General features: G+C 43.8%; 1 protein-coding gene across 4 annotated transcripts in view; it reads left to right on the top strand.

The window, feature by feature from the left end:
* The window catches only part of tncb (tenascin Cb), a 210,708-nt gene that overhangs the window by 168,832 nt on the left and 17,686 nt on the right, over positions 1-24,190 (top strand). For all 4 annotated transcript variants that reach the window (XM_049578753.1, XM_049578756.1, XM_049578755.1 and 1 more), the window contains 3 exons: positions 9-160; positions 2,029-2,125; positions 2,380-2,541. In XM_049578753.1, the coding sequence (XP_049434710.1) occupies positions 9-160; positions 2,029-2,125; positions 2,380-2,541 (411 nt within the window). The remainder of the gene's footprint in view (positions 1-8; positions 161-2,028; positions 2,126-2,379; positions 2,542-24,190) is intronic.

Below are 24,190 nucleotides of genomic sequence, written 5' to 3'. Positions count from 1 at the left end.
GTTTGTAGCTGGTGTGCTGTACAGACACCCCAGAGACTGCTCCCAGTTGCTGCTGAATGGCGACACCTCATCTGATCTTTACACCATCTTTCTGGGTGGAGATGAGAGCCAGCCCCTGCAGGTCTACTGCGACATGAGCACTGATGGGGGTGGATGGATTGTAAGTCAGTAAAGTATATGCTCTATATGTGAATACTGAGGCTGCACTGATAAATATTTCTACAGTATATTAAGAATGGATCCAATAACTATGTAAAATGTTGAAGCTGTCATTCTTAGGGACAGACCCACAGAGAATTATCACTGACTCTGCAGTTCTTTTCAGCTTTATAGAGCCTTTTAGCGGCTCAGCAGTTGTTTTGGCTTTACAGCCCAAATTTTACCGTTTGGTTCACAGTCACGGCTCTCATTGACCTTGTTTCCACTAACAGCAGTAGCGTCTTATAAGAAGAGAGACTCTTCACTACCTTTTGAAAATCTGCTGTGCTTGCATTTAGTTGCATTTAGTTTAGTTTATTTGCACATTATATAAACGAAAGACAATAAAATAACAAAAAAGTTAAAACATTGTGCAGGAGAGGTTGGAAGTCAAAAAGGCTTATAAAGATTACCTCTCCTATATAGCTAACAATGTACAAACTTCAAGGTGGCTTAGTAGTAATATAAAACTGATATACAGAAATGAATGTATAGAATGTGTGATGTATTACAATGAGGTCCAAAAAACAAAAATAATAATTTTTAAAAAATTCAAAACTCTTTTGGATGTTTTTGAGCAGTGATAATGTAGATGTTGATTTTAGAGATGTAGGTAAATTATTCCAAAGAGATGGTCCTCTGTATTTCAGTGTATATCAATTCAGGGAAGTCCAACGATATGGAAGATGGAAGTCCCTTGAGCATCTTGTACAGTAAGAATGAATGTCTGAAGAAAATTTATAAAAAATCTTCAAAGTGCTCTGCAATTGATGAGTTAGGTACACATATTTGTATATGAACACACGAGTCTGGTATATGTTCACATTAAAAATTGATAGCTTTTTGTATTTACTGAAAAGAGGAGCAGATGAATAAGATTAGCCAACTCTACTCAATATTCCAATTGACTTAACAGTCTTTTTACAGTCAAATTCAATATGGTATTTCCATGTTAATTTTTCATCTACTATGTCTCCAAAAAATTTAAAATGAGGAACCTGAGTAATTCTAATATTGTCTATGAATAATGTGTCTTATATAGTCTTTATTTTTGTTACAGAATATTATAAAATTAGATTTATTTAAATTGAGAGAGAGTTTGTTCATCTGAAACCATTTAGAGATTGATGATAGCTCTTCCTTTGCTTCTCGAATCAGTGTGCCAATTTTAATGTGAAGCAATAAGACACGTGTCATCAGCTAATAAAAGAGGCAGTACATTATTGTAGACCCTGGGTAAATCATTCATATATATCAAAAGTTCCAAGGATGGAACCCTGAGGTACTCCACAAAGAAGATTAGCTCTATTAGAATTTTGCTTATTTAGAGATAGAGATTGTTCACTGTCCTTTAAATTAACCAACCATTTAAGATCAACATTATGAAAACCATATTTTGAAGTTTACCAATAAGGGTATTGTGATCAATGGTGTCAAAGGCTTTTGACAAGTCTAAGAATATACAGAGATCTTTTTTTTATTGTCTAGAGCTGTAGAGGCTTTATGAACGAACTGCAGAAGGGCCATTTCTGTTGTGTCTCTTTTTCGAAAACTATACTGATGGCTGTACAGTATGTTGCTCACATCTAAATGTTTTTTAATTCTTGAATATACTAGTTTCTCTAAAACTTTAGAAAAAGTGGTTAAGACAGATATGGGATGATAACATCCCAGTATCCATGTGTGCGGCATTGAGTCGTAGGCTTTCTTGTAGTCAATCCAGGCATTGCACAGGTTGGTCTTCCTGCTCTTATGTCACACATTTTACATTCAACCATTCAACTGGTTTGCAGTGGGAATATCTAAATATTTATTGTCATTCACTTTCAGGTGTTCCTCAGACGACAGAGTGGTAGACTAGAATTTTTCCGGAACTGGAAGAATTACACAGCTGGCTTTGGTGACATGAATGATGAATTCTGGCTGGGTAATTTAAACAAACATCAGAGCACAACACAGTATTTTTTTTTATTCAACATAATGAGAGAGCGCAAGATATTAGCCTTAACATTAGCTAGATATTAGCCGTAGAGATATTAGCCTTAACATTTTATTCAGCTTTGTAAAATATTTTTGGCATATATTTAAATGTAAAATAATGTCATATCTTATCAAGCCCATCACTGCATTGTTGTGTGCTTTGCCCATCTTATAGCCTATATCATCTTGTCTCTCACACAGGTCTTTCCAACCTGCATAAGATCACAGCTGGAGGTCAGTATGAGCTGCGAGTCGACCTGAGAGATAAGGGTGAAACAGCCTACGCTCAATATGACAAGTTCTCTGTCTCTGAACCTCGGACCCGCTACAAAGTCCACGTAGGAGGATATAGTGGAACTGCAGGTAAAGCTGACTTCTGTAGCATGCAGCCAAACAGTTCTGTCTCTCAATACTCCCTGACTTCCCTGTTATGTCTGCGGCACTCAGCTCCTAACCCACCGGTTCCTCAACATACATACGTACATAAGTACATATTATTTATGTGTACTTATGTACACATAGTATTTATGTGTTGTTGTTTTTTTTAAAGGCTCAGTTATTTCATCAAACAGCTGCTCACTGTAGTTTTTATTAAACAAACAGGAGGGAATAGTTTTTATTAAACAAACAGGAGGGAATGGTGACATTTGTTGGAGACTATTTTCAGCAGTGGATTAATCCACATTTGGTGCTTTAGCAGGATGGTGTATGTGGGATTGAGTCTAAATAAGCTACAGTGTCACTGTTCATGGTAATCAAGAAACATTTCACTCAGTGACACAGTGTGGCTCACTGATGTGTTTCATATGACAACAAGCCCAATATCACAACTCATAATTTGCCTCAGAGGGCTTTACAGCAAAGGATACCCCTCTGTCCCTCTTTCAGTGCAGACAGACATGCAAAAGATGATGTGTGTAGAGAACATATCAACATAATAAATGTACATGTTATTCATGTAACAAAATGTTACATAAAGAGAAGGTGAGACAGAGAGAGAGAGAGAGACAGAGAGAGAGTAAGAGAGACAGAGAGAGAGAGATGCTCAGCAATAGCAGTAGTTGTAGGCATCAGGCACGGCATGACCACAGCAGCAATGCAACCATGACCCACGATCCAGGCATAGCTGCGATCTGTTAGAACCTTATATTAAAGGGAGCACAAAAGTTCTGTAGGAGAAGCTGAGTTGGTGATATGCAGTAATAGAACATGGATGTTAGCAAATGAAGAAGAACCAATTTTTCAGAGAGAGAGAGAGAGAGAGAGAGAGAGAAAGGGCTCAGTGTATCCTAGTAGGTCCCCTGGCAGACGAGACCTGTGTCAGCCTAACTAGGGGCTAGTCCAAGGCAAGACTGAGCAGGCCTTAACTATAAGCTTTATGAAAAAGGAACATTAAGTCTACTCTTAAATGTAGAAATGGTGTCTGCCTCCCGGACTGAAACAGGAAGATGGTTCCACAGAAGAAGGGCCTGATAGCTGATGGCTCTGGCTCCCATTCTACTTTTGGAGACTTTAGGAACCACGATTAAAAAGAAAAAAGCTAGAACAGGAGAAATATTATCTCTTTTTTCTTAGTTCCCCTCAGTACTTGTGATGCAGCATTCTGGATCACTTGCCTAATTATATGGCTAATTTTTACAGTATTACACAGGTAAAGAACATAGTCCTTGAAATTTGTTTTATATGGGAGTTAAAGAACAAATTTGATTAAAGATTATTCTAAAGTTCCTTGTGATCATACTGGAGGCCAGGACAAAGCCATCTAGAAAAACTGTATCTTCAGATAGAGAGTTCCTGGGGTGTTTGGGGCCAAGTACAATATCTTTAGTTCCGTCTGAATTTAACATAAGAAAACTGGAGCTCATCCAGGTTTTAAAGACATGCTTGAAGTTTAGTTAACAGATCCATTTCTCCTGGCTTGATCGATGGATATAATTGTGTATCATCTGCATGACAATGAATATTTACAGAGCGATTTCTAATAATGTCTCCCTAAGGCAAGCATATATAAAGTGAACAGAACTGGTCTGAACTCAGAACCTTATAGAATTCCATAAATAACCTTAATATGCATGGAGGATTCATCGTACTATGAACAAACTGAGATTGATCAGATAAATAGAATTTAAACTAACTTAGTGTAGAACCTGTTGTGGAAATTCTCTGCTGTTGGTGAAAAATGAAATATGGACTTCTGCTGGCCGACAATGTTTATTTTCTTTGCAAAGAAAAGGTCAATCAACACACGAGCGGTCAGAATGAAGAAAGACCCCGAGCATGGGAAAGCCTAAACATTTATACCTGAGGAACGCCTCTTAAGGTGTGTTTCACACTCTTTTGTCTGCTGCAGGTATTGGCGCAGACCTGCTAGGGTGTGTATCCTGCAGGGTTTTGTATCCGGGTGGGAGGTTAAGAGGTCTAGACATCTGAAGAAGTACACAAAGAAAACACAAAGAAATGGAAATTACAATTACAATTCCCCCCTTTTGATTATTGAATAATCACTAAAACAAAAAGAAAAGAAAGAAGTGTATATATATATATGTATATATATATATATATATATATATATATGCACATTAATTAAATGTACATCATAGCAGTTGTTTAGAAGAAAAGAGAGAAGAAGAAAATAATAATAATAATAATAATGATAAACAAAAAATACATATACATAAAAAATGAAGGAAAGGGAGAGAGAGGAAAGACAAAAAAGAAGAAAACATTATTTACAAAATGTCATCATCAGAGTCAAAGTCTGAGCTGGGGTAATGATGGGGATCAGGAATGTGAAATTAGTCTGAATTTTGATCGGCATTGTTAACTTTCATAATATGTGTGAATTTAACCTGACTGCCAAATTTCAGAATAAACAGTACAGGTGAATGTTGCACTTTGTCCTTCTGTCAGAGTGACAGTCTTTGCAGGTTTGTAGGTGTAGGAGCCAGAAATTGCTTTACTGATTGATTATTCTGTGTTCAATTAGTTTTGTCTTGTTGCCATGGTGATATGCAGAGTTTGGGGTCACGTGAGCACCGTAGCTGACAGCCAGTAGGTTATATTAGACGCTGCTTCACCTGCACTGGGGGGAGAGAGGCGAGTCTAGGTAGACGAAATTTTTGTTGACCGCTTTTGTTCTTTTGTTTGCTTTGATACACGCTTGCCAATAAGTGTACACATTCAACATCATATGTGCACTTGTAAAGCCACTGTAATAGCTGATTGTGTTATTTAAACTTAAAAACTTCTATGGACAGGGCGGCACGGTGGTGTGGTGGTTAGCACTCTCGCCTCACAGCAAGAGGGTTGCCGGTTCGATCCCAGGCGTGGGAGCCCTTCTGTGCGGAGTTTGCATGTTCTCCCCGTGTCAGCGTGGGTTCTCTCCGGGCACTCCGGCTTCCTCCCTCAGTCCAAAGACATGCAGATTGGGGACTAGGTTAATTGGTAACTCTAAATTGTCTATAGGTGTGAATGTGAGCGTGAATGGTTGTCTGTCTCTATGTGTCAGCCCTGCGATAGTCTGGCGACCTGTCCAGGGTGTACCCTGCCTCTCGCCCGATGTAGCTGGGATAGGCTCCAGCCCCCCCGCGACCCTCAAGAGGTTAAGCGGTTAGAAGATGAATGAATGAATGAATGAACTTCTCTGGACTCAGTGTGCTTCTCTGGAACAGCAGCGCGTCACACAAATACACAGAACCTATTCTCTGCCTCACAAGAGACTTTGTTAAGGTACTGGAAAGCCGCAATATTTGTCAACAAAAAAGGCATCAATTAATAAAGCGATCACTTGCAGCGCAAATAAATCTGCAGGACGCTCAGCGAAGCGGTCCCAAACAAAGTAAGACAAAGCGCCATATGATCTGTCATGGAGGACAGGTAAGCTCACCTGTGTATGTATGTGTGTGGAGAAGGATTCCGGATTGCATTAATGTCGAAGTGCCTCCGTTTGGAACAGTCGAATGAATGAACGCTGGTCGGATATGCAGTGTCTGTGCATTATGTTTGCTCTGCGCTCTGAATGACGTCTGCACTTTGATGCTGATATGCAAAGCTTTTTGATGTTACATGGAGGAAAGCTGATGCTGCCTTGTTGAAATGCAGTGTCCTGATTTGTCGTGCATTGTGGATGGATTTAAACCGTGACGGTTCACTGAACACGGAATGAAAATGAGTCAAACAAATGACGCAGCCTCATGCTCTGACATGGAGTCTGTGAAACAAAGGGAGAGGAAACTCACTGAAAAGGGTTTGCTGAATAAAATTGAAAACCTGCAAAATGAACGCAAACGTGTTGTTGATAAAATCAAAGGTTTAATACCAAAAATGAAAAGGCTCATGAAATAAAGAGAAAACGTGTCTGATGTGAAACAATGTTTGGATAATTTAAACACACTGGGTCTCATTCATGAAACGTGAGCAGAAGGAATTTGTGTGTAAACTGTTCGCAGACGGAAATTTACGCTCCGATCTTTTCGTAGCTACTAACAAAATCTACTCCTACTCCTACTCCTGCTCCTGACCACTCGCAGTGCTTGTGTAAATTTAGTAAAGCACATAAATATTGCTTGTCACTATTGGAAATTACAATTTTAACTCGTATTGTGCTCTGTTATGTACACAATATACAGATGCCTTTGAAACACGTAATCTAAATATGACAAAAATATTAAAAATATAACACATTTAGTTAAATTAGTTGGCAATTAGCAGGTTTAAGATCCAGATTAGGTTCATGATTGTGAATTATCTATGTAAATTATTACACGTTCTTTCTACATATTGAATGATGATAATAAAAATATCCCTAAGGACAGCTGGATTACACCCTCTTCGGCCTCGGTGCTTGGGTTCAGCAGGGGCAGCAGGAACAGCAGGTGGTGGAGCCACGAAGGAGCACGCGCCAGCTGAAAGAATTATTTGAGACAACATGTTGTTGTTTTTTTTTTTGTTTTGTTTGTTTTTTTGTGGCTTTTTGATCATTTGAATGAATAAATCTGATTTGAAAAATGTTTAATTTACGTTGTATAAAACAGAGCTTTAGGCTATTAAGATTCAAATAATTTGAAGATGATGCATACAAAACTGCTGTAGGCTATATGTTATCCATATCATTTGTTAAAATAAATGTTAAATAGCTCTACATTCCGACAGCCATCACTGATTTAGAGTTTATCCATTACGCACAAAACATCTCTAGTTTCCCGTTCCCACTTCATTCAAAACCCCACAAATGAATCTTCTGTTTGTTTGGTGACCACTGTATTTTTTTGTGTGTGCTTATGCGTTTCTTTGCCTCCAGTTTCATATCAACCCATTTACGCTCCACCTCTGACATGGTTCTTTGTACTACAGAGACAACATTAACAGCATCTGTTACCTCCCTCCAGGCCTTCGCTTTGCCTGTCACTGTCACACCACTACTAACTGAAGGAAATAAAATGTTTTTTCTTAAGTCCACTTCACCCAAAATTATTTCGATCTCCGCTTCGGAAAAATTCATTTTTCTTTCTCTCTCTTTCTTTCTTTGTGCCATGACTGACAGGTCGACTGGATGCACCTACACCTCCTTATATGGTGGCCATTGGCTATTCATGGGTGGGGATTTATGCTAATTGCTGATTACCGGGAGCGCACTGTCACTTGATTGGCATTCATGATCATATACACGTGTTTACGATCAAATCTTTTCGTTTCCCGCAGCGTTCCTGAATCCGGAGTAGGTTTTTAGTAGCGTAGGCTTTTATGTGCAAATCTAGACACAGATTTACTCACTTTTCATGAATGAGACCCACTGTGTGAAAATGCCACAACCTCACACAATGAACTGTTGCCTCTACTCCATGAGGATGAACTCATCAACCAAAAGGAATGGTTTTCAAGCATTATAAATTACAGCAATACATTTCAAAAGGACACTCAAAAATGGATTGTTGAAACTGGACAAAAAAATCTCAGCAACAGGATTCAGCAGAAATTCCATGACACCAAATGAACGAACCAAGTAAAATTGAGGATGACATTAATCCAGATGATAGTGTTTCAAATATTGGAAGCCACAAAACATCTCAGTCACAATGCTCTTCAACTTCTTCTGCACATTTAAAGGCCGAAGCTGAGCTGGCAGCCTTAACCATGAGGAAAAGCATAGCCTGGTTCCAGACCATATAAATCAATCAATCAATTTTATTTATAAAGCCCAATATCACAAATCACAATTTGCCTCATAGGGCTTTACAGCGTACGACATCCCTCTGTCCTTTGGACCCTCACAGCAGATAAGGAAAAACTCCCCCAAAAAAACCTTTAACGGGGGAATAAAAAACGGTAGAAACCTCAGGAAGAGAAACTGAGGAGGGATCCCTCTTCCAGGACGGACAGACATGCAATAGATGTCATACAGAACAGATCAGCATAATAAATGACATAAATGACACAGTGAGACAGAAAAAGAGAGAGAGGGAGAGACAGAGAGAACCTTCATAGACCCCACCCACTCAACTGAGTAGGCTTGCATCTCTGGTCTGGCATACTGCAATGAATTTGCAATTTATCTCGTCCAAAAGATGGAAGGACCAATGAACACCTGCGGTGGGGGCGGGTCTAGTGATTAGCCAATCAGCACCACACTGATGTCAAGCTGTCCGCCGGTGGGTAACTGGTGAGGATAGCAACAATGGCGACTGCTACAGATCCTACAGACCACATTAACGATGCTATCGAGGTATTTCGCCACTACTTGCGTTAATGGAGGACCAAATTAAGGAAGCTGCTAAACTGGATTTAACAGCGATGCAGCTGGGCATGCACGACGACGGAGACATTTTAAACGGGCAATGCTCGCTTGTTTTCGGTACCCCCCGAGGCATGGATACTAATGACGTCAGATTCTGGGTGAGTCGTTGATCTCTACTGGTTAGGGAAAAATCAAATTCCCTCCCCCTTGTAAATTGCCTTCAATGGAGGCGATGTCAGACTGAAGGTTCTGGGAGCTTCAGTCTGACACTCAGGCTAGGAAAAGCATGCTTTGGAAGAAGAGGAGCAACGCCTGCGCAAAAGGAGAGAAGAGCTCCAACTGAACACTGAGATTGCTGAAAAAATTGCAAAACTTGAAATTCTCAAAATATGAAGCACAACAAGTGGAAAATGGACATCAAAGGTCTCGGATGGAATGAAATCATTTTTGGAAAAGGCACAAGTGCAGCAGTTACTTAATGTTAATGCAGATGAATTCATTCCAAAACAAACTGAAACAAACACAAACATAACCTCAGAAGGCAATAAGAATCAAAGTCCAGGCACTCAGGTCGGTTTGGAAAAATTAAAAAGACTTCATTTAATGGTCATGAAAAACACCAACGCGTGTCAGCTTGCGCCTTCCTCAGGGTGTATGAAGACAAGAGAGCAAACAAAGCAATTATAGTTGCAATCACTTCAGCTGTGAGTCATTCAGTCTGTGCCATTTTCTTTAGACCTCAGTCAAGAATTAGTACAAGAAGACTGTAAGATTGTAACTTCTGGGGGGATCAGACAACAAAGTCTGTGCCATTTTCTTTAGACCTCAGTCAAGAATTAGTACAAGAAGACTGTAAGATTGTAACTTCTGGGGGGATCAGACAACAAACTTATTGAGCCCCTCTCACAGACTGTCAAATCTTAACTAAATAAGAATAATGTAAACAGAAAAGAATCCACAGTAGAAGCCATACGGAAAATAATACAAGTATATACATAAAGATAAAGAAATAAACAAAACCTCCAATGCAGATGTGCAAATGATGACATCTGCATAGTATCTTAAATACTGTAAGTTGAAGCTGTCTTGTCAGGACCATTACACATTGTCATTTACAAAAAGGATAAGAGGTCAAAATCCTCATTGAGGCCAGGGAAGCTGGTGGCCTTAAGGGCATGGATCCAATATGCCTCTCTTTGCTTGAGGCGTTTGATGTTATCCCCACCCCTGGCACCCAAGCTAATGACCTCAATACCTGACACTCTTAGGGATGAGTCATTTGAATGTTGTGCTTCCATGTAATGTTTGGCCATAGGATAATTCAAATTTCCAGTCCGAATGGCATACCTGTGTTCAGCCACTCTGTCCCTCAGTCTTCTTTTAGTAAGGCCCACATAGAAACAGCCACAAATACACTCAAGTCGGTACACAACATGGGTAGTGTTACAATTAATAAAACTTGAGATAGAATAGATTTTATTACTAAACACATCCCTAAAAGTGTCTGTTTTCACAGTATTTACAGTTCCCACAATGAAAATTGCCCTTGGGTTGACGAAGCCAGGTGTCTGGTTTGTTAGCAGAAAGATAACTCCTTACTAGTTTATCCTTGATTGTAGGGGCCCTTTTAAAGCTGATACCTGGCAGTTCAGGGAATATCTCCTGTAAAGATGGGTCACTCTCAATGATATCCCAATTTTTCTTTATAATGTGTTTGATCTGGACAGCTTCTTTACTGTAGCTTGTGACAAAGTAGGGTTTCTGAACTTGCTCTTGTTTAGTTTAGGGCTGAGCAATTTGCTCCTCTCCAGTGACAGAGCCCTATTGTGAGTCTGAGTAAGAAGCTGGAATTTATACCCTCTCTGTCTAAAATGCTGCTGCATGTCCATAGATTGATTTAGAAAATCCTGATCAGAATCACATATACGTCTTAGTCTTTGGGTTTGTCCATAAGGGATATTCTTAATGAGCCATGGAGGGTGAAAGCTGGCTGTATGTAATACAGCATTTCGATCGGTTCTCTTTCTAAAGATGGAGGTGTGCAAGCATCCTTGGTCATCCTTTAAGATTTGCAGGTCCAAAAAGTTAATGACTTTTAGGTCATATTCTAAGCTCAGCTTTGGGTTTTTATTTAAAGTGTTCACATAGCTATGGAAGTCCAAAAGCTCTTTTTCTGACCCAGAAAAGAATAAAATTACATTGTCAATATATCTGCCCCACCACACATTTTTTTCTTTAAATGGGTTGTGATTTGAAAAAATATGCTGTTCCTCCCATAGTCCTAAAAATAGGTTTGCATAATTTGGTGCAAAACATGCACCCATAGCCGTTCCCTTTTCCTGTCTATACAGTTTGTCTTGGAATAGGAAAACATTGTTTTTTAGAGTCCATTCAGTGAGTTGTACAATGAAGTCACTAGGGGGCATAAGGTCATCAGGTCTAGACCTCAGATAGTGTCTTAAGGCCTCCAGGCCTTCCTCATGAACAATGTTGCTATATAAGGACTCAACATCCATGGTGGCCATAATGCAAGAGCCAATATTCTGTATTTGTGCTATCTTGTTTAAAACCTGAGTGCTGTCCTGAATGTAGGAGGGCAATTTTGCAACAAAAGGCTTAATAAAGTAGTCAACAAATTTAGAACAAGGTTCTGTGATAGAATCCTTCTCACTAATAATTGGTCTACCAGGTGGATTTTTGTGGACTTTTGGGAGCATATAAAAAGAAGGGAAACGTGGGTGTTGGCATAGTAGAAAATCATATTCTTTCTTAGAAATCCAATTGTGATCTTTTCCCTTATTAAGTAGCTGCTCAAGCTCTCTTTTCATATTGTCCACTGGATTTGATAGGGGCATGGAGTAATACTGGGTATTTTTTAGCTGGCACATAGCCTCTGTTATATATTTGTCTTCGCCCCATACACAAACTGCCCCTCCCTTATCTGCACTTTTTATGATGATATCATCTCTGTCCGATAACCATTTGAGTGCTTCAGATTCTTTTTTGTTCGATTGTACTGTCTAGTGTTGCTTTGTTTGTTGAACACCTTCTCCACCTCATAAGACACCTTCCTAGTAAAAGTGTTAAGTGTAGGATTATTGGTACAGGGTAGAAAAGTGGACTTAGGCCAAAAAGGGGAGTTCTGTATGTGAGGCTCATCATTCGTGGTTACAGAGTGGGCAGCTGTGTGGTGAGTATTTTGATAGTACCAGGCCTTTGAATGTAAACCCCTGTAAAACCGAAAAAGGTCCACCTTGGTGTCAAAATGTCTACCTGAATAAGTAGGGGAGAATGACCGACCCTTAGACAGAACAGAGATGCAGTCATCTGAGAGGGGGAGGTCTGAGATGTTGATCACTGCCGATGTTTCAATGGGCCCCTCGTGGTTGCACGTGGAATACGATGCCCGTCCCCTCCTGCTGCGCCACGTTTTTCTCTGCCTCTTCTGTAGGGTTGGCTGTGAGATCTGGCTCGAAACTCCAAAAAATCACTTGTTTGAGACATCTCAGCTCTCTGGCAGTAGTTATCCATGTCATCATTGTCCCTATCATCATCATCACCATCATCATCATCAGTGCTGGGGAGATTAAAAGACACTTTTCTGTGTCTATGGCTGCGCTTTTTGGCCCAGTCATATATGGCACCAGTACTGTAATCCTCAAGATCACGCTTGAATTTAGCAATTTTGCCTTGTTTCAGTTTTGCAGACAGTTTATCTATACTCATACTCGTACTCGTCGTCCTCCGCTTATCCGGGTCCGGGTCGCGGGGGCAGCAGCCTCAGCAAGGAAGCCCAGACAGTCCTCTCCCCAGCCACTTCCATCAGCTCTTCCGCGGGAACCCCGAGGCGTTCCCAGGCCAGCTGGGTGATGTAGTCCCTCCAGCGTGTCCTGGGGCGGCCCCGAGGTCTCCTCCCGGTTGGACATGCCCGAAACACCTCCCAAGGGAGGCGTCCGGAAGGCATCCTTACCAGATGCCCGAACCACCTCAACTGGCTCCTCTCGATGTGGAGGAGCAGTGGCTCTGCTCCGAGTCCCTCCAGAATGTCTGAGCTCCTCACCCTATCCCTAAGGCTGAGCCCAGCCACCCTGCGGAGGAAACTCATTTCAGCCGCTTGTATTCGCGATCTCATTCTTTCGGTCACTACCCAGAGCTCGTGACCATAGGTGAGGGTTGGAACGAAGATCGACCGGTAAATTGAGAGCTTCGCTTTCTGGCTAAGCTCCCTTTTCACCACAACGGACCGGTTAAGCGCCTGCATCACTGCTGACGCTGCCCCAATCCGCCTGTCAATCTCCCGCTCCATCCTACCCTCACTCATGAACAAGATCCCGAGATACTTAAACTCCTCCACCTGAGGAAGGACCTCCCCCCTGACCTGGATTGGGCAATCCACCCTTTTCCGGCTGAGGACCATGGCCTCGGACTTGGAGGTGCTGATTCTCATCCCAGCCGCTTCACACTCGGCTGCGAACCGCCCCAGTGAGAGCTGGAGGTCACTGTTCGATGGAGCTAGGAGGACCACGTTATCCGCAAAAAGCAGGGACGAGATTCTCCCATCACTGAACCTGACACCCTCCACCACTCGGCGCCTAGAAATTCTGTCCATAAAAGTTATGAACAGAACCGGTGACAAAGGGCAGCCCTGGCGGAGTCCAACCCTCACCGGGAACAGGTCCGACTTACTGCCAGCCACGCGAACCAGACTCATGCTCCTTCGGTACAGGGACTGGATGGCCCTTAGCAAGGGGCCACCCACCCCATACTCCCGGAGCACCCCCCACAGGATGCCCCTGGAGACACGGTCGTAAGCCTTCTCCAAATCCACAAAACACATGTGGACTGGTTGGGCGAATTCCCATGCCCCCTCCAGCACCCTGACGAGGGTAAAGAGCTGGTCCACAGTTCCGCGTCCGGGACGAAAACCACATTGCTCCTCCTCGATCCGAGGTTCAACTATCGACCGGACCCTCTTCTCCAGCACCCTGGAGTAGACCTTACCGGGTAGGCTGAGGAGTGTGATCCCCCTGTAGTTGGAACACACCCTCTGGTCCCCTTTCTTGAAAATGGGGACCACCACCCTGGTCTGCCACTCCAGAGGCACTGCCCCCGATGTCCATGCAGTGCTGCAGAGGCGTGTCAGCCAAGACAGCCCTACAACATCCAGAGCCTTGACAATGTCCCCAGTTGACGTCAGCAGCTCCCCGCCCCCACTGTAAACAGTGTGAGCAAGTTGCCGCCTTCCCCCCCCCGAGGCGCCGGACGGTTTGCCAGAACCTCTTTGGAGCCGATCGATAGTCTTCCTCCATGGCCTCACCGAACTCCTCCCACGCCCGAGTTTTTGCCTCCACGACTGCCGCCGCCACGCTCCGCTTGGCCCGCCAGTACCCGTCAGCTGCTTCCGGAGACCCACAGACCAACCATGCCCTGTAGGCCTCCTTCTTCAGCCTGACGGCTCCCCTCACCTCTGGTGTCCACCAGCGGGTTCAGGGATTACCGCCGCGACTGGCACCAGCGGCCTTGCGGCCACAGCTCGCAACCGCCGCCTCAACAATGGCAGAGCGGAACAAGGCCCATTCGGACTCAATGTCCCCCTCCGCCCTCGGGACGCAGTCGAAGCTCTCCCGCAGGTGGGAGTTGAAGATCATCTGGACAGGTTCTTCCGCCAGGCGTTCCCAGCAGACCCTCACTGTTCGTTTGGGCCTGCCAGGTCTGCGCGGCGTCTTCCCCACCATCTGATCCAACTCACCACCAGGTGGTGATCAGTTGACAGCTCTGCTCCTCTCTTCACCCGAGTGTCCAGAACATATGGCCGCAGGTCAAATGATACGACTACAAAGTCGATCATTGACCTGCGACCTAGCCTGTTCTGGTGCCACGTGCACCGATGGACATCCTTATGTTTGAACATGGTGTTAGTTATGGCCAAACTGCGACCCGCACAGAAGTCCAATAACTGAACACCACTCGGGTTCAGATCGGGCAGGCCGTTCCTCCCACGTGAGCGTTGAAGTCCCCCAGCAGAACAATGGAGTCCCCGGTTGGGGCACTGTCCAGCACCCGTCCCAGGGACTCCAAAAAGGGTGGGTACTCTGAACTGTTGTTCAGTGCATAAGCACAGACAACAGTCAGGACCCGTTCCCCGACCCTTTCGTCTACTGGGGTGAACCCCAACGTACAGGCAGAGAGTCTGGGGGCTATCAGAAAGCCCACCCCGGCTCTCCGCCTCTCACCCGGAGCAACTCCAGCGAAGGAGAGAGTCCAACCCCTCTCAAGGACTAGGGTTCCAGAGCCGGAACTATGTGTCGAGGTGAGGCCGACTATATCTAGCTGGTAGCGCTCAGCCTCTTCCACAAGCTCCGGCTCCTTCCCCGCCAGAGAGGTGACATTCCATGTCCCAAGAGCCAACTTCTGTAACCGAGGATCAGACCGCCAAGGCCCCCGCCTTGGTCTGCTGCCCAATCCACATTGCACCGAACCCTTCTGGATCCCTCTACGGGTGGTGGGCCTGCAGGGGGACGAACCCATGTAGCCGGTTCGGGCTGGGCCCGGCCGGACCCCATGGGCGAAGGCCCGACCACCAGGCGCTCGCCCACGGGCCCCAACCCCAGGCCTGGCTCCAGGGCAGGGCCCCGGTAACCCTCCGGGCCGGGTACACATATCCTTGATCATAACCATCATGAAGGGTCTTTTGAACCGTTCTTCGTCTGACCCTTCGCCCAGAACCAATCTGCCATGGGAAACCCTACCAGGGGCAAAATGCCCCCGACAGCATAGCTCCTAGGGTCATTAGGGCACTCAAACTCCTCCACCACGATAAGGTGACGGTTCTCGGAGGAGAATGTCTTCTTTCAGTTTTTTCTCAAATGGCAATCTGTAGTTTCCACTTCTTCAATCTGTGTTTGTAAGGCCATTTTCTGTTTTCTGGCTTCTTCAATCAGTAAGAGGATCAAATCTAGGGAGCACTTATTGAGAATTGCTTCTCATTTATCTTTGAATTCCTCATAAATACTGTATTACATGCAGACAGCTTTCACCCTCCATGGCTAAGAACCGATCAAAATACTGTATTACATTCAGACAGCTTTCACCCTCCATGGCTCATTAAGAATATCCCTTATGGACAAACCCAAAGACTAAGACGTATATGTGATTCTGATCAGGATTTTCTAAATCAATCCATGGACATGCAGCAGCGTTTTAGACAGAGAGGGTATAAATTCCAGCTTCTTACTCAGGGTCACAATAGGGCTCTGTCACTGGGAGAGGAGCAAATTGCTCAGCCCTAAACCTAAACAAGAGCAAGTTCAGAAACCCTACTTTGTCACAAGCTACAGTAAAGAAGCTGTCCCGATCAAGCACATTATAAAGAAAAATTGGGATATCATTGAGAGTGACCCATCTTTACAGGAGATATTCCCTGAACTGCCAGGTATCAACTTTAAAAGGGCCCCTACAATCAAGGATAAACTAGTAAGGAGTTATCTTTCTGCTAACAAACCAGACACCTGGCTTCGTCGACCCAAGGGCAATTTTCGCTGTGGGAACTATAAATACTGTGAAAACATGGTGAAAACGGACACTTTTAGGGATGTGTTTAGTAATAAAATCTATTCTATCTCAAGTTTTATTAATTGTAACACTGCCCATGCTGTGTACCGACTTGAGTGTATTTGTGGCTGTTTCTATGTGGGCCTTACTAAAAGAAGACTGAGGGACAGAGTGGCTGAACACAGGTATGCCATTCGGACTGGAAATTTGAATTATCCTATGGCCAAACATTACATGGAAGCACAACATTCAAATGACTCATCCCTAAGAGTGTCAGGTATTGAGGTCATTAGCTTGGGTGCCAGGGGTGGGGATCAAGCAAAGAGAGGCATATTGGATCCATGCCCTTAAGGCCACCAGCTTCCCTGGCCTCAATGAGGATTTTGACCTCTTATCCTTTTTGTAAATGTTTTTTTGTAAATGACAATGTGTAATGGTCCTGACAAGAACTTACAGTATTTAAGATACTACTTACAGGGGCTGGAGATCAGGACTGCAAACTGCCCATTGTTCCAGTCCAGGTTAAATCTAGCAAAGGAACCTAAACTATCATCATTTACGCTTTCTTGGACCAGGGGAGTACTGCAGTGTTTTGCACTGAGAGCTTAATGCACAAGCTCCACCTCACAGGGAGGAAGGGACACATTCTCCTTCGAACCATGGGCCAGGAGAAAGTCGTAAGCAGCAACATTGTGTCAGGACTGGAGGTTGCAGCACTGGAGGGGACAATTTTCTCGAGCTTCCAAGAATTTACATGCAAGAGTCCATGCCTGTGAACAGAGGAAATATTCCCACTGAAAGAGATATTGAACAATGGTCACATCTGAAACACATTTGCCTACCTCAGATTGATGTAGGAATTGAGCTACTTAGAGGAACCAGTGTTCCTAAAGCACTGGAACCACTGGAAGTGGTGTGTAGCATCAATGATGGACCATATGCTATCTGAACCTTGCTGGGCTGGACTGTCAGTGATCCACTGACAAGAAACAGTGGAGAGACTGTTAACTGGGAGCATCCACAAATAACTGTCAGCAGAGTTTCAGTCGTGAACCTGGATGACCTCTGGCAACAACAGTTTAAGAATGACTTCCCTGAAAGCAGCATTGAGGAGCAACCAGGAATGTCAAGGGAGGATCAAAGGTTCTTGGAGTTTGTCAGCAACTCACTGAAACAGGTGGAGGGGCATTACCAGATTACATTACCTTTAAGGAAAAGTGACGTCAGAATGCCAAACAACAGGAGAGTTGTTGAACAGCGCCTGTGTTATTTGAAAAGGAGATTTCAGAAGGACTCAACGTTTCATACTGAGTATAACACCTTTATAAATGACCTTCTGGCTAAAGGCTATGCTGAGAAAGTGCCCGAAGAGGAGCTGGACTGTGGCGATGGAAAAGTATGGTACATGGAGTCTACCATCCCACTAAAAGAAAGATCAGAGTTGTGTTTGACTGTGGAGCAAGATATCAAGGAACATCACTAAATGCTCAGCTTCTACAGGGCCCTGATCTTACCAGTTCTCTGATTGGAGTGGTGACTCGGTTTAGGAAGGAACCAGTTGTAATCATGGCCGACACAGAATTTATGTTCCACCAGGTCCAATTCCCTCCTGATGACAGAGACCTCCTTAGGTTCTTTTGGTGGCCAAAGGGGGATATGCAGCACCCACCCGCTGAGCATCAGATGAAGGTGCACTTGTTTGGGGCGACATTATCTCCCAGTTGTGCTAACTTCACCCTCAGAATGTGTGCAGAGGACCACGGGCATCACTGCAGTAAGGAGACAGTGGATAAACTACTGCACTGTTTTTATGTGGATGATTGCCTCGTGTCGGTGGCCACAGAGAAGGAAGCAGTGATGCTTTACAGGAACCTGGTCTCTTTGTGTTCCAAGGGTGGATTGTCTCTCACAAAGTGGTTGAGTAACAGGCCTGGAGTGCTGGAAGTCATCCCAGAGAATTACAGAGCAAAATGCATTGAAGGATTGGACATGGAGCTACCTGTAGAGAGAGTGCTGGGTGTGGAATGGAGCATTAAATCAGACTCCTTCAAGTTCAAAATGGTACTTAAGGACAGACCACTTACCAGAAGAGGAATCCTCTCGACTGTCAGCTCCATCTACGATCCCCTTGGAATGCTGAGCCCTGTTGTTTTAACAGCGAAGAGGATCCTGAGAGACCTGTGCAGGAGAGGAATAGGCTGGGATGATACTGTGCCCGAGTCAGTCTTTAAAGAGTGGTTGGAGTGGTTGCAGCTGCTGCATCTGTTGGAAAGCTTTGAGGTCAGCAGATGTATGAAGCCACCAGGCTTTGGAGAAGTTACTTCAGCCCCGTTGTATCATTTCTGTAATGCCAGTGAACATGGATACAGAACAGTGACTTACCTGTTGTTGAAAGCCAAGAATTCAGAAGTACACAGTGCTTTTGTGATGGGAAAGGCTCGAGTAGCTCCTTTGAAATGTGTTACAATCGCCAGGATGGAGCTTATCACTGCAACTATGGCCAGCCGCATCGACATGCTGTGGAGGAAAGAGTTACAGATGGATCTTTTGGACTCAATGTTCTAGACGAACAGCACATCTGTTCTGAAATACATTAGGAATGAGACTTCACGGTTCAAAGTTTTTGTTGCAAACCGGGTCTCACAAATCTTCAAGGTTTCCTGTCCTGCTCAATGGAGGTACGTGGATACCAGCAGCAATCCAGCAGACATAGCCTCCAGAGGCATGAAAGTTGATGTATTTGTTGCTGATGCTACACGGGTGTCAGGGCCTCACTTTCTTTTGCATCCTGAGAGTGATTGGCCTGTTGCCCGGAAAGACCTCTATCACCTTTCACTTGGTGACCCTGAAGTCAAAGGAGTGGTTGCAGTGAATGTTGTTCAGGCCAGAGAAGAACCTGTAACTCACCTGATCGAGTACTTTTCCTCCTGGATAAGGCTAAAGAAATCAGTGGCGTGGCTCTTGAGGATTAAAAGCTGGCTCATGTCCTGTGTAAAGAAGAGAAGACAGTTACCTGACCTTTACACAGTCTGACAGCAACAAGCAACAACAGGCATCATCTGTGGAATAGGAAATGAAAGATTTTAAGAGGACAGCGGTGCACAGAAGCCTCAATGTGAAAGACCTGGACCAAGCTGAGCTAGCCATCATCAAGTTTGTCAAGGAAAGAGATTTCCCGAAGAGCTAACCAATCTAGCAAAAGGGCAGCTGGTTAAAAGGTCCAGTCACCTCCATAAGCTCTGTCAACAGCTGCATGATGGAGTCCTGAGAGTTGGTGGTCGGCTCAGTAGATTGTCTATGCCTGTGGAAGAGAAACTTCCTATAATCCTGGCAAAAGATCTCCACATCTCAGAGCTCTTACTATGACATGTACATCAGGAAGTGGGACATGGTGGCCGTAACCATATACTGTCTAAGCTGAGAGAGAGATACTGGATAGCTGGTGTGAGTTCAGCCATCAGGAGAGTGCTATCAAAGTATATCATCTGTCGCCGCCTGAATGCTATGCCAGTTCACCAGCAGATGGCAGATTTGCGTCCTGACAGAATTGTCCCAGATGAACCACCATTCACCTGAGTGGGAATTGACTGCTTTGGCCCCTTTGAGGTTAAGAGTAGAAGGAGCATGATGAAGAGGTACGGTGTTCTATTTACTTGCCTCGCCATCAGAGCGGTACATATCGAGGTTGCATCATCGTTGGACACCGACTCCTTTATTAATGCACTCAGGCATTTCATTGCCAGGAGAGGACAAGTTCAGGAGCTACGCTCTGACAATGGAACGAACTTTGTAGGAGCAGAGCGAGAGCTGAGGAAAGCTATGGAACAGTGGAATCAGGTGCAGATCCATGATGTCATGCAAAAGGGAATCCAATGGAGCTTTAACCCACCTGCTGGCTCGCATCATGGGGGAGCTTGGGAACGGTTGATCTGGTCTGTGCGAAAGGGTCTCAATTCAACTTTGAGGGTACAAAACTTGGATGAGGAAAGCCTTCACACAATGTTTTGTGAGACTGAAGCCATAATGAACAGCAGACCAATCACCAAAGCCTCCTTGGATCCAAATGACCTGGAAGCATTGACGACCAACCACCTGCTACTGTTGAAGACCTCACCAGCATTGCTACCAGGAGTGTGCCAACCCACAGATATTTATGCACATAGGAGGTGGAAACAGGTCCAATACATGTCTGACCTGTTTTGGAGGAGATGGATAAAAGAATACCTCTCTCAACTGCAGGAGCGTCAGAGATGGACAAGAGTGAAGAGGAATCTGGGAGTCGTGGGAGACCTGGTCATTATAATGGACAGCACAGCACCTTGAAACTCATGGCCTGTGGGACGAGTGATACAGACCTTCCTGAACCGAGGAGGATTCGTTCATCAGGTGCGATTTAAACACACCGGCTTCAGTTGTGACTTTTTTGACTTTCTTTATTCTTTCTTTTTTTTTTTTTTTTTTTTTTTTTTTTTTTGGACTGTTACTAGACTCTCTTTGCTGGATTTTGACAGTTTGACTTTGACCAGTGAGACTGTGGACTGTGAATCATATGATTCAAGAAGAAAGAAGATTCATGTGTGGATTAATTAATGGACATTAATTTTTGAGCTTTATTGTTGAAAGTCTTTTTCTTATGTTTGTCTCCTACGTGATATGTGAGTAATTATTAGCATTAACTCAATAATTAGGGGCTGGTGTGTAGGAGCCAGAAATTGCTTTGCTGATTGATTATTCTGTGTTCAGTTAGTTTTGTCTTGTTGCCATGGTGATATGCAGAGTTTGGGGTCACGTGAGCACCGTAGTTGACAGCCGATAGGTTATATTAGAGGCTGCTTCACCTGCACTGGGGGGAGAGAGGCGAGTCTAGGTAGCCGTAATGTTTGTTGACTGCTTTTGTCATCGCTTTTGTTCTTTTGTTTGCTTTGACACATGTTCGCCAATAAGTGTACACATTCAACATCATATGTGTGCTTGTAAAGCCACTGTAGTAGCTGATTGTGTTATTAAAACTCCAAAACTTCTCTGGAACAGCAGCAGCGTGTCACACAAATACACAGGACCTATTCTCTGCCTCACAAGCAACTTTTTTAAGGTACTGGAAAGCTGCAATAGTAGGTGTAGGCCTCTATCAGCATCGCTGAACATGATAGGGTCAGGATCAGGTGGTGCATGGTGTAGTCTGGTGGGAAAAGGTTTACGTTGTTAGTCCTGCACATCTAGTTGGCGTCTGTTGAATTCACAGAGTTATTCCTCGTGTCATCCTCTGTTGCGCTTGTTCGTCCTTGCGTTGGCTGTCCTTGCGTTGCCCATCCTCACGTCGACAGCTGAGTTCCTCCATTGGCTCAGGGACCTTCTTGCAGTAGCTGGTGTGAATCCACGTTGCTCTCTCAGCGATCTTCACAGCAGTATGCGTTGTCAGGAGCACCTGGAATGGACCTCGCCAGCGTTTGGAGTGCCAGTGTTTCCTTCTTAGGTCCTTTATGACCACCCAGTGGCCAGGTTGGAAATTATGGAGTGATGTGAAAGCTGGTGGTGGAAGGGCTGATTTCACCTGCTGAGAGATTTGAGAAAGAGTGGAAGATAAGTTTTTGCAATATTGTAACATGTCATCTTCACATAGGCCAGTGGAGGGGAGTGGGCTGGTTACAGGCTCCACTCCTAGGGATGGAGGTTTGCCAAAAAGAATTTCAAATGGACTTATGTTCACTCTGGACCTTTTTCTCATTCTCATATGCATTACAACAATAGGCAGAGCTTTTGTCCATGGCAGTCCCGTTTCCTAACAACACTTGGCCAATTTTGATTTCAGAGTGCCATTTTCTCATTCGACAGCACCTCCACTGGCAGGGTGGTATGCACAATGTTGTCTGAGGTCAATGGCAAGAAATTCACTGAATTGGGTTATTGCAGAATTGACAAAGTGTGAGCCATTATCACTGCTCAGTTTAGTTGGTATTCAAATGTTCGAATGGTCTGTCTGGTGGTGGGTGAGCGGCGCATATTTGCAGAATTTGATGGTCATTTGTAATTTATACCAGTGCTGTCTCTGTGATATGATGCCCGCTAAATCCTGACTGAAAATCCTCAAATAAACTATTATCATAGAGAAAGTCACACAGCTGTATTGTGACTACTTTTTCAAGGATCTTAGAGAGAAGGGTAAGATTAGATATAGGTCTATAGTAAGTTAAAATCCCTGGCTCGAGGGTGGGTTTTTAAAGAAGATGATTAATTACAGCTACTTTAAAGGACTCTGGTACAAAGCATGTTAATGACATATTGATCATGTCTAATAAGGAAATGTTAACTAAGGGTTAAACATCTTTGAATAGTCTGGTTGGAATAGGGTCTAACAGACATGTTGATGACTTAAATGAGGAAATCGCAGCAGTTAGTTTGTGAAGGTCGATGGGAGAAAAGCAATCCAAATATATATTAGGTCTTACAGCTGCGTCTAAGGTCCCTGTATGTGAAGGTTGAGTGATACTGCTTGAGGGTGGGAGGTGATGAATTTTCTCTCTACTATTTAGAATTTTATCATTAAAGAAATTCATAAAGTCATTACTGCTGATGACTAAAGGAATACTAGGCTCAATAGAGATGTGACCTACTGTCAGCCTGGCTACAGTGCTGAAAAGAAACCTGGAATTGTTTTGATTTCCTTCAATTAATGCTGAGTAATAGTTTGCTCTGGCATTGCAGAGGGCCTTCCAATACATTTTAAGACTGTCTTACCAGACTTAACGAGATTCTTCTAGATTGGTTGAACAGCAGTCACTTTCAAATTTTTGTGATATTTCTACCACAAAGCTAACTATTTGTTTAATTATCTTGTCTTTAAAGAGGCAACAGATAGGATTCATTGTTTGTTTTTTTTTAGCTAACACCACCTAGATTCAGTGGTGTTGCATCGCACTGTTGCAACGACCAAATTGACCGTGGGGATCAGAGATAATCAATAAAATGTAGGCTGTAAAGCCACCGGTATACCTCTGTGTATATGTAGAATGAGGTGCTGTGTGGACATTCACAGTAAATTATACCAATATGTACAGTATCAGTACAAACAATAGTAGACACAGTAGAATTATAGAATTATACCAATATGAGATATTCTAGAATCGGGACTGTTTACATGTGTAAACAGTCCCGATTCTAGAATAAACGGTACCGTATGGAAACGATGCGGCCAGTTGGAGCTCAAATTGAATGGGAACCAAAGTTCAGTGTTCACTTAGCTGGGCGTAACTTAGCTGGGCGATGTCTGTCAATAGCTGCCTACGTGAGAAGAGAACAGAAGGAAGGGAGGGGGGTATCACTGTCCAGGGGCTGCCGTAGAATGGCAACGAGGATGTCAGCCGACCAACACTCTAGGAATTAACTAGCAGCCAGTACAGTACAGTCCTCTCTCATCTAGCTAACATTTAGCTGTGTTACTTACTGATCCATTAGAAAGAAAGCCAGCTGGAAATCAGTTTTGAAGCCTCTTTGGTCACAGAGCTCCCTCCATCTCTTGAACGCCTGACTGAGGTTTACTCTTGTTTTTCCTCTTCTTTTATCGCTCTCCGCTTTGCTCTTCTTTGCCTCCTCAGACAGAGGAGCTCGTTTTCTTTTGCTAGGCCGTTTTTCACTTGTCTCCAAATTTTGTCCATCTGCCACTGTGCTTGTGGCTCAACTATCTCATGCCCAACTCCTCATAAGGACTTGGCTGACTGACCAATTTCGCAA

This window comes from Epinephelus fuscoguttatus, linkage group LG6, assembly GCF_011397635.1.
Source record: "Epinephelus fuscoguttatus linkage group LG6, E.fuscoguttatus.final_Chr_v1".
NCBI classification, from domain to species: Eukaryota; Metazoa; Chordata; class Actinopteri; order Perciformes; family Serranidae; genus Epinephelus; species Epinephelus fuscoguttatus.
This window is presented reverse-complemented; position numbering and strand designations above follow the sequence as displayed.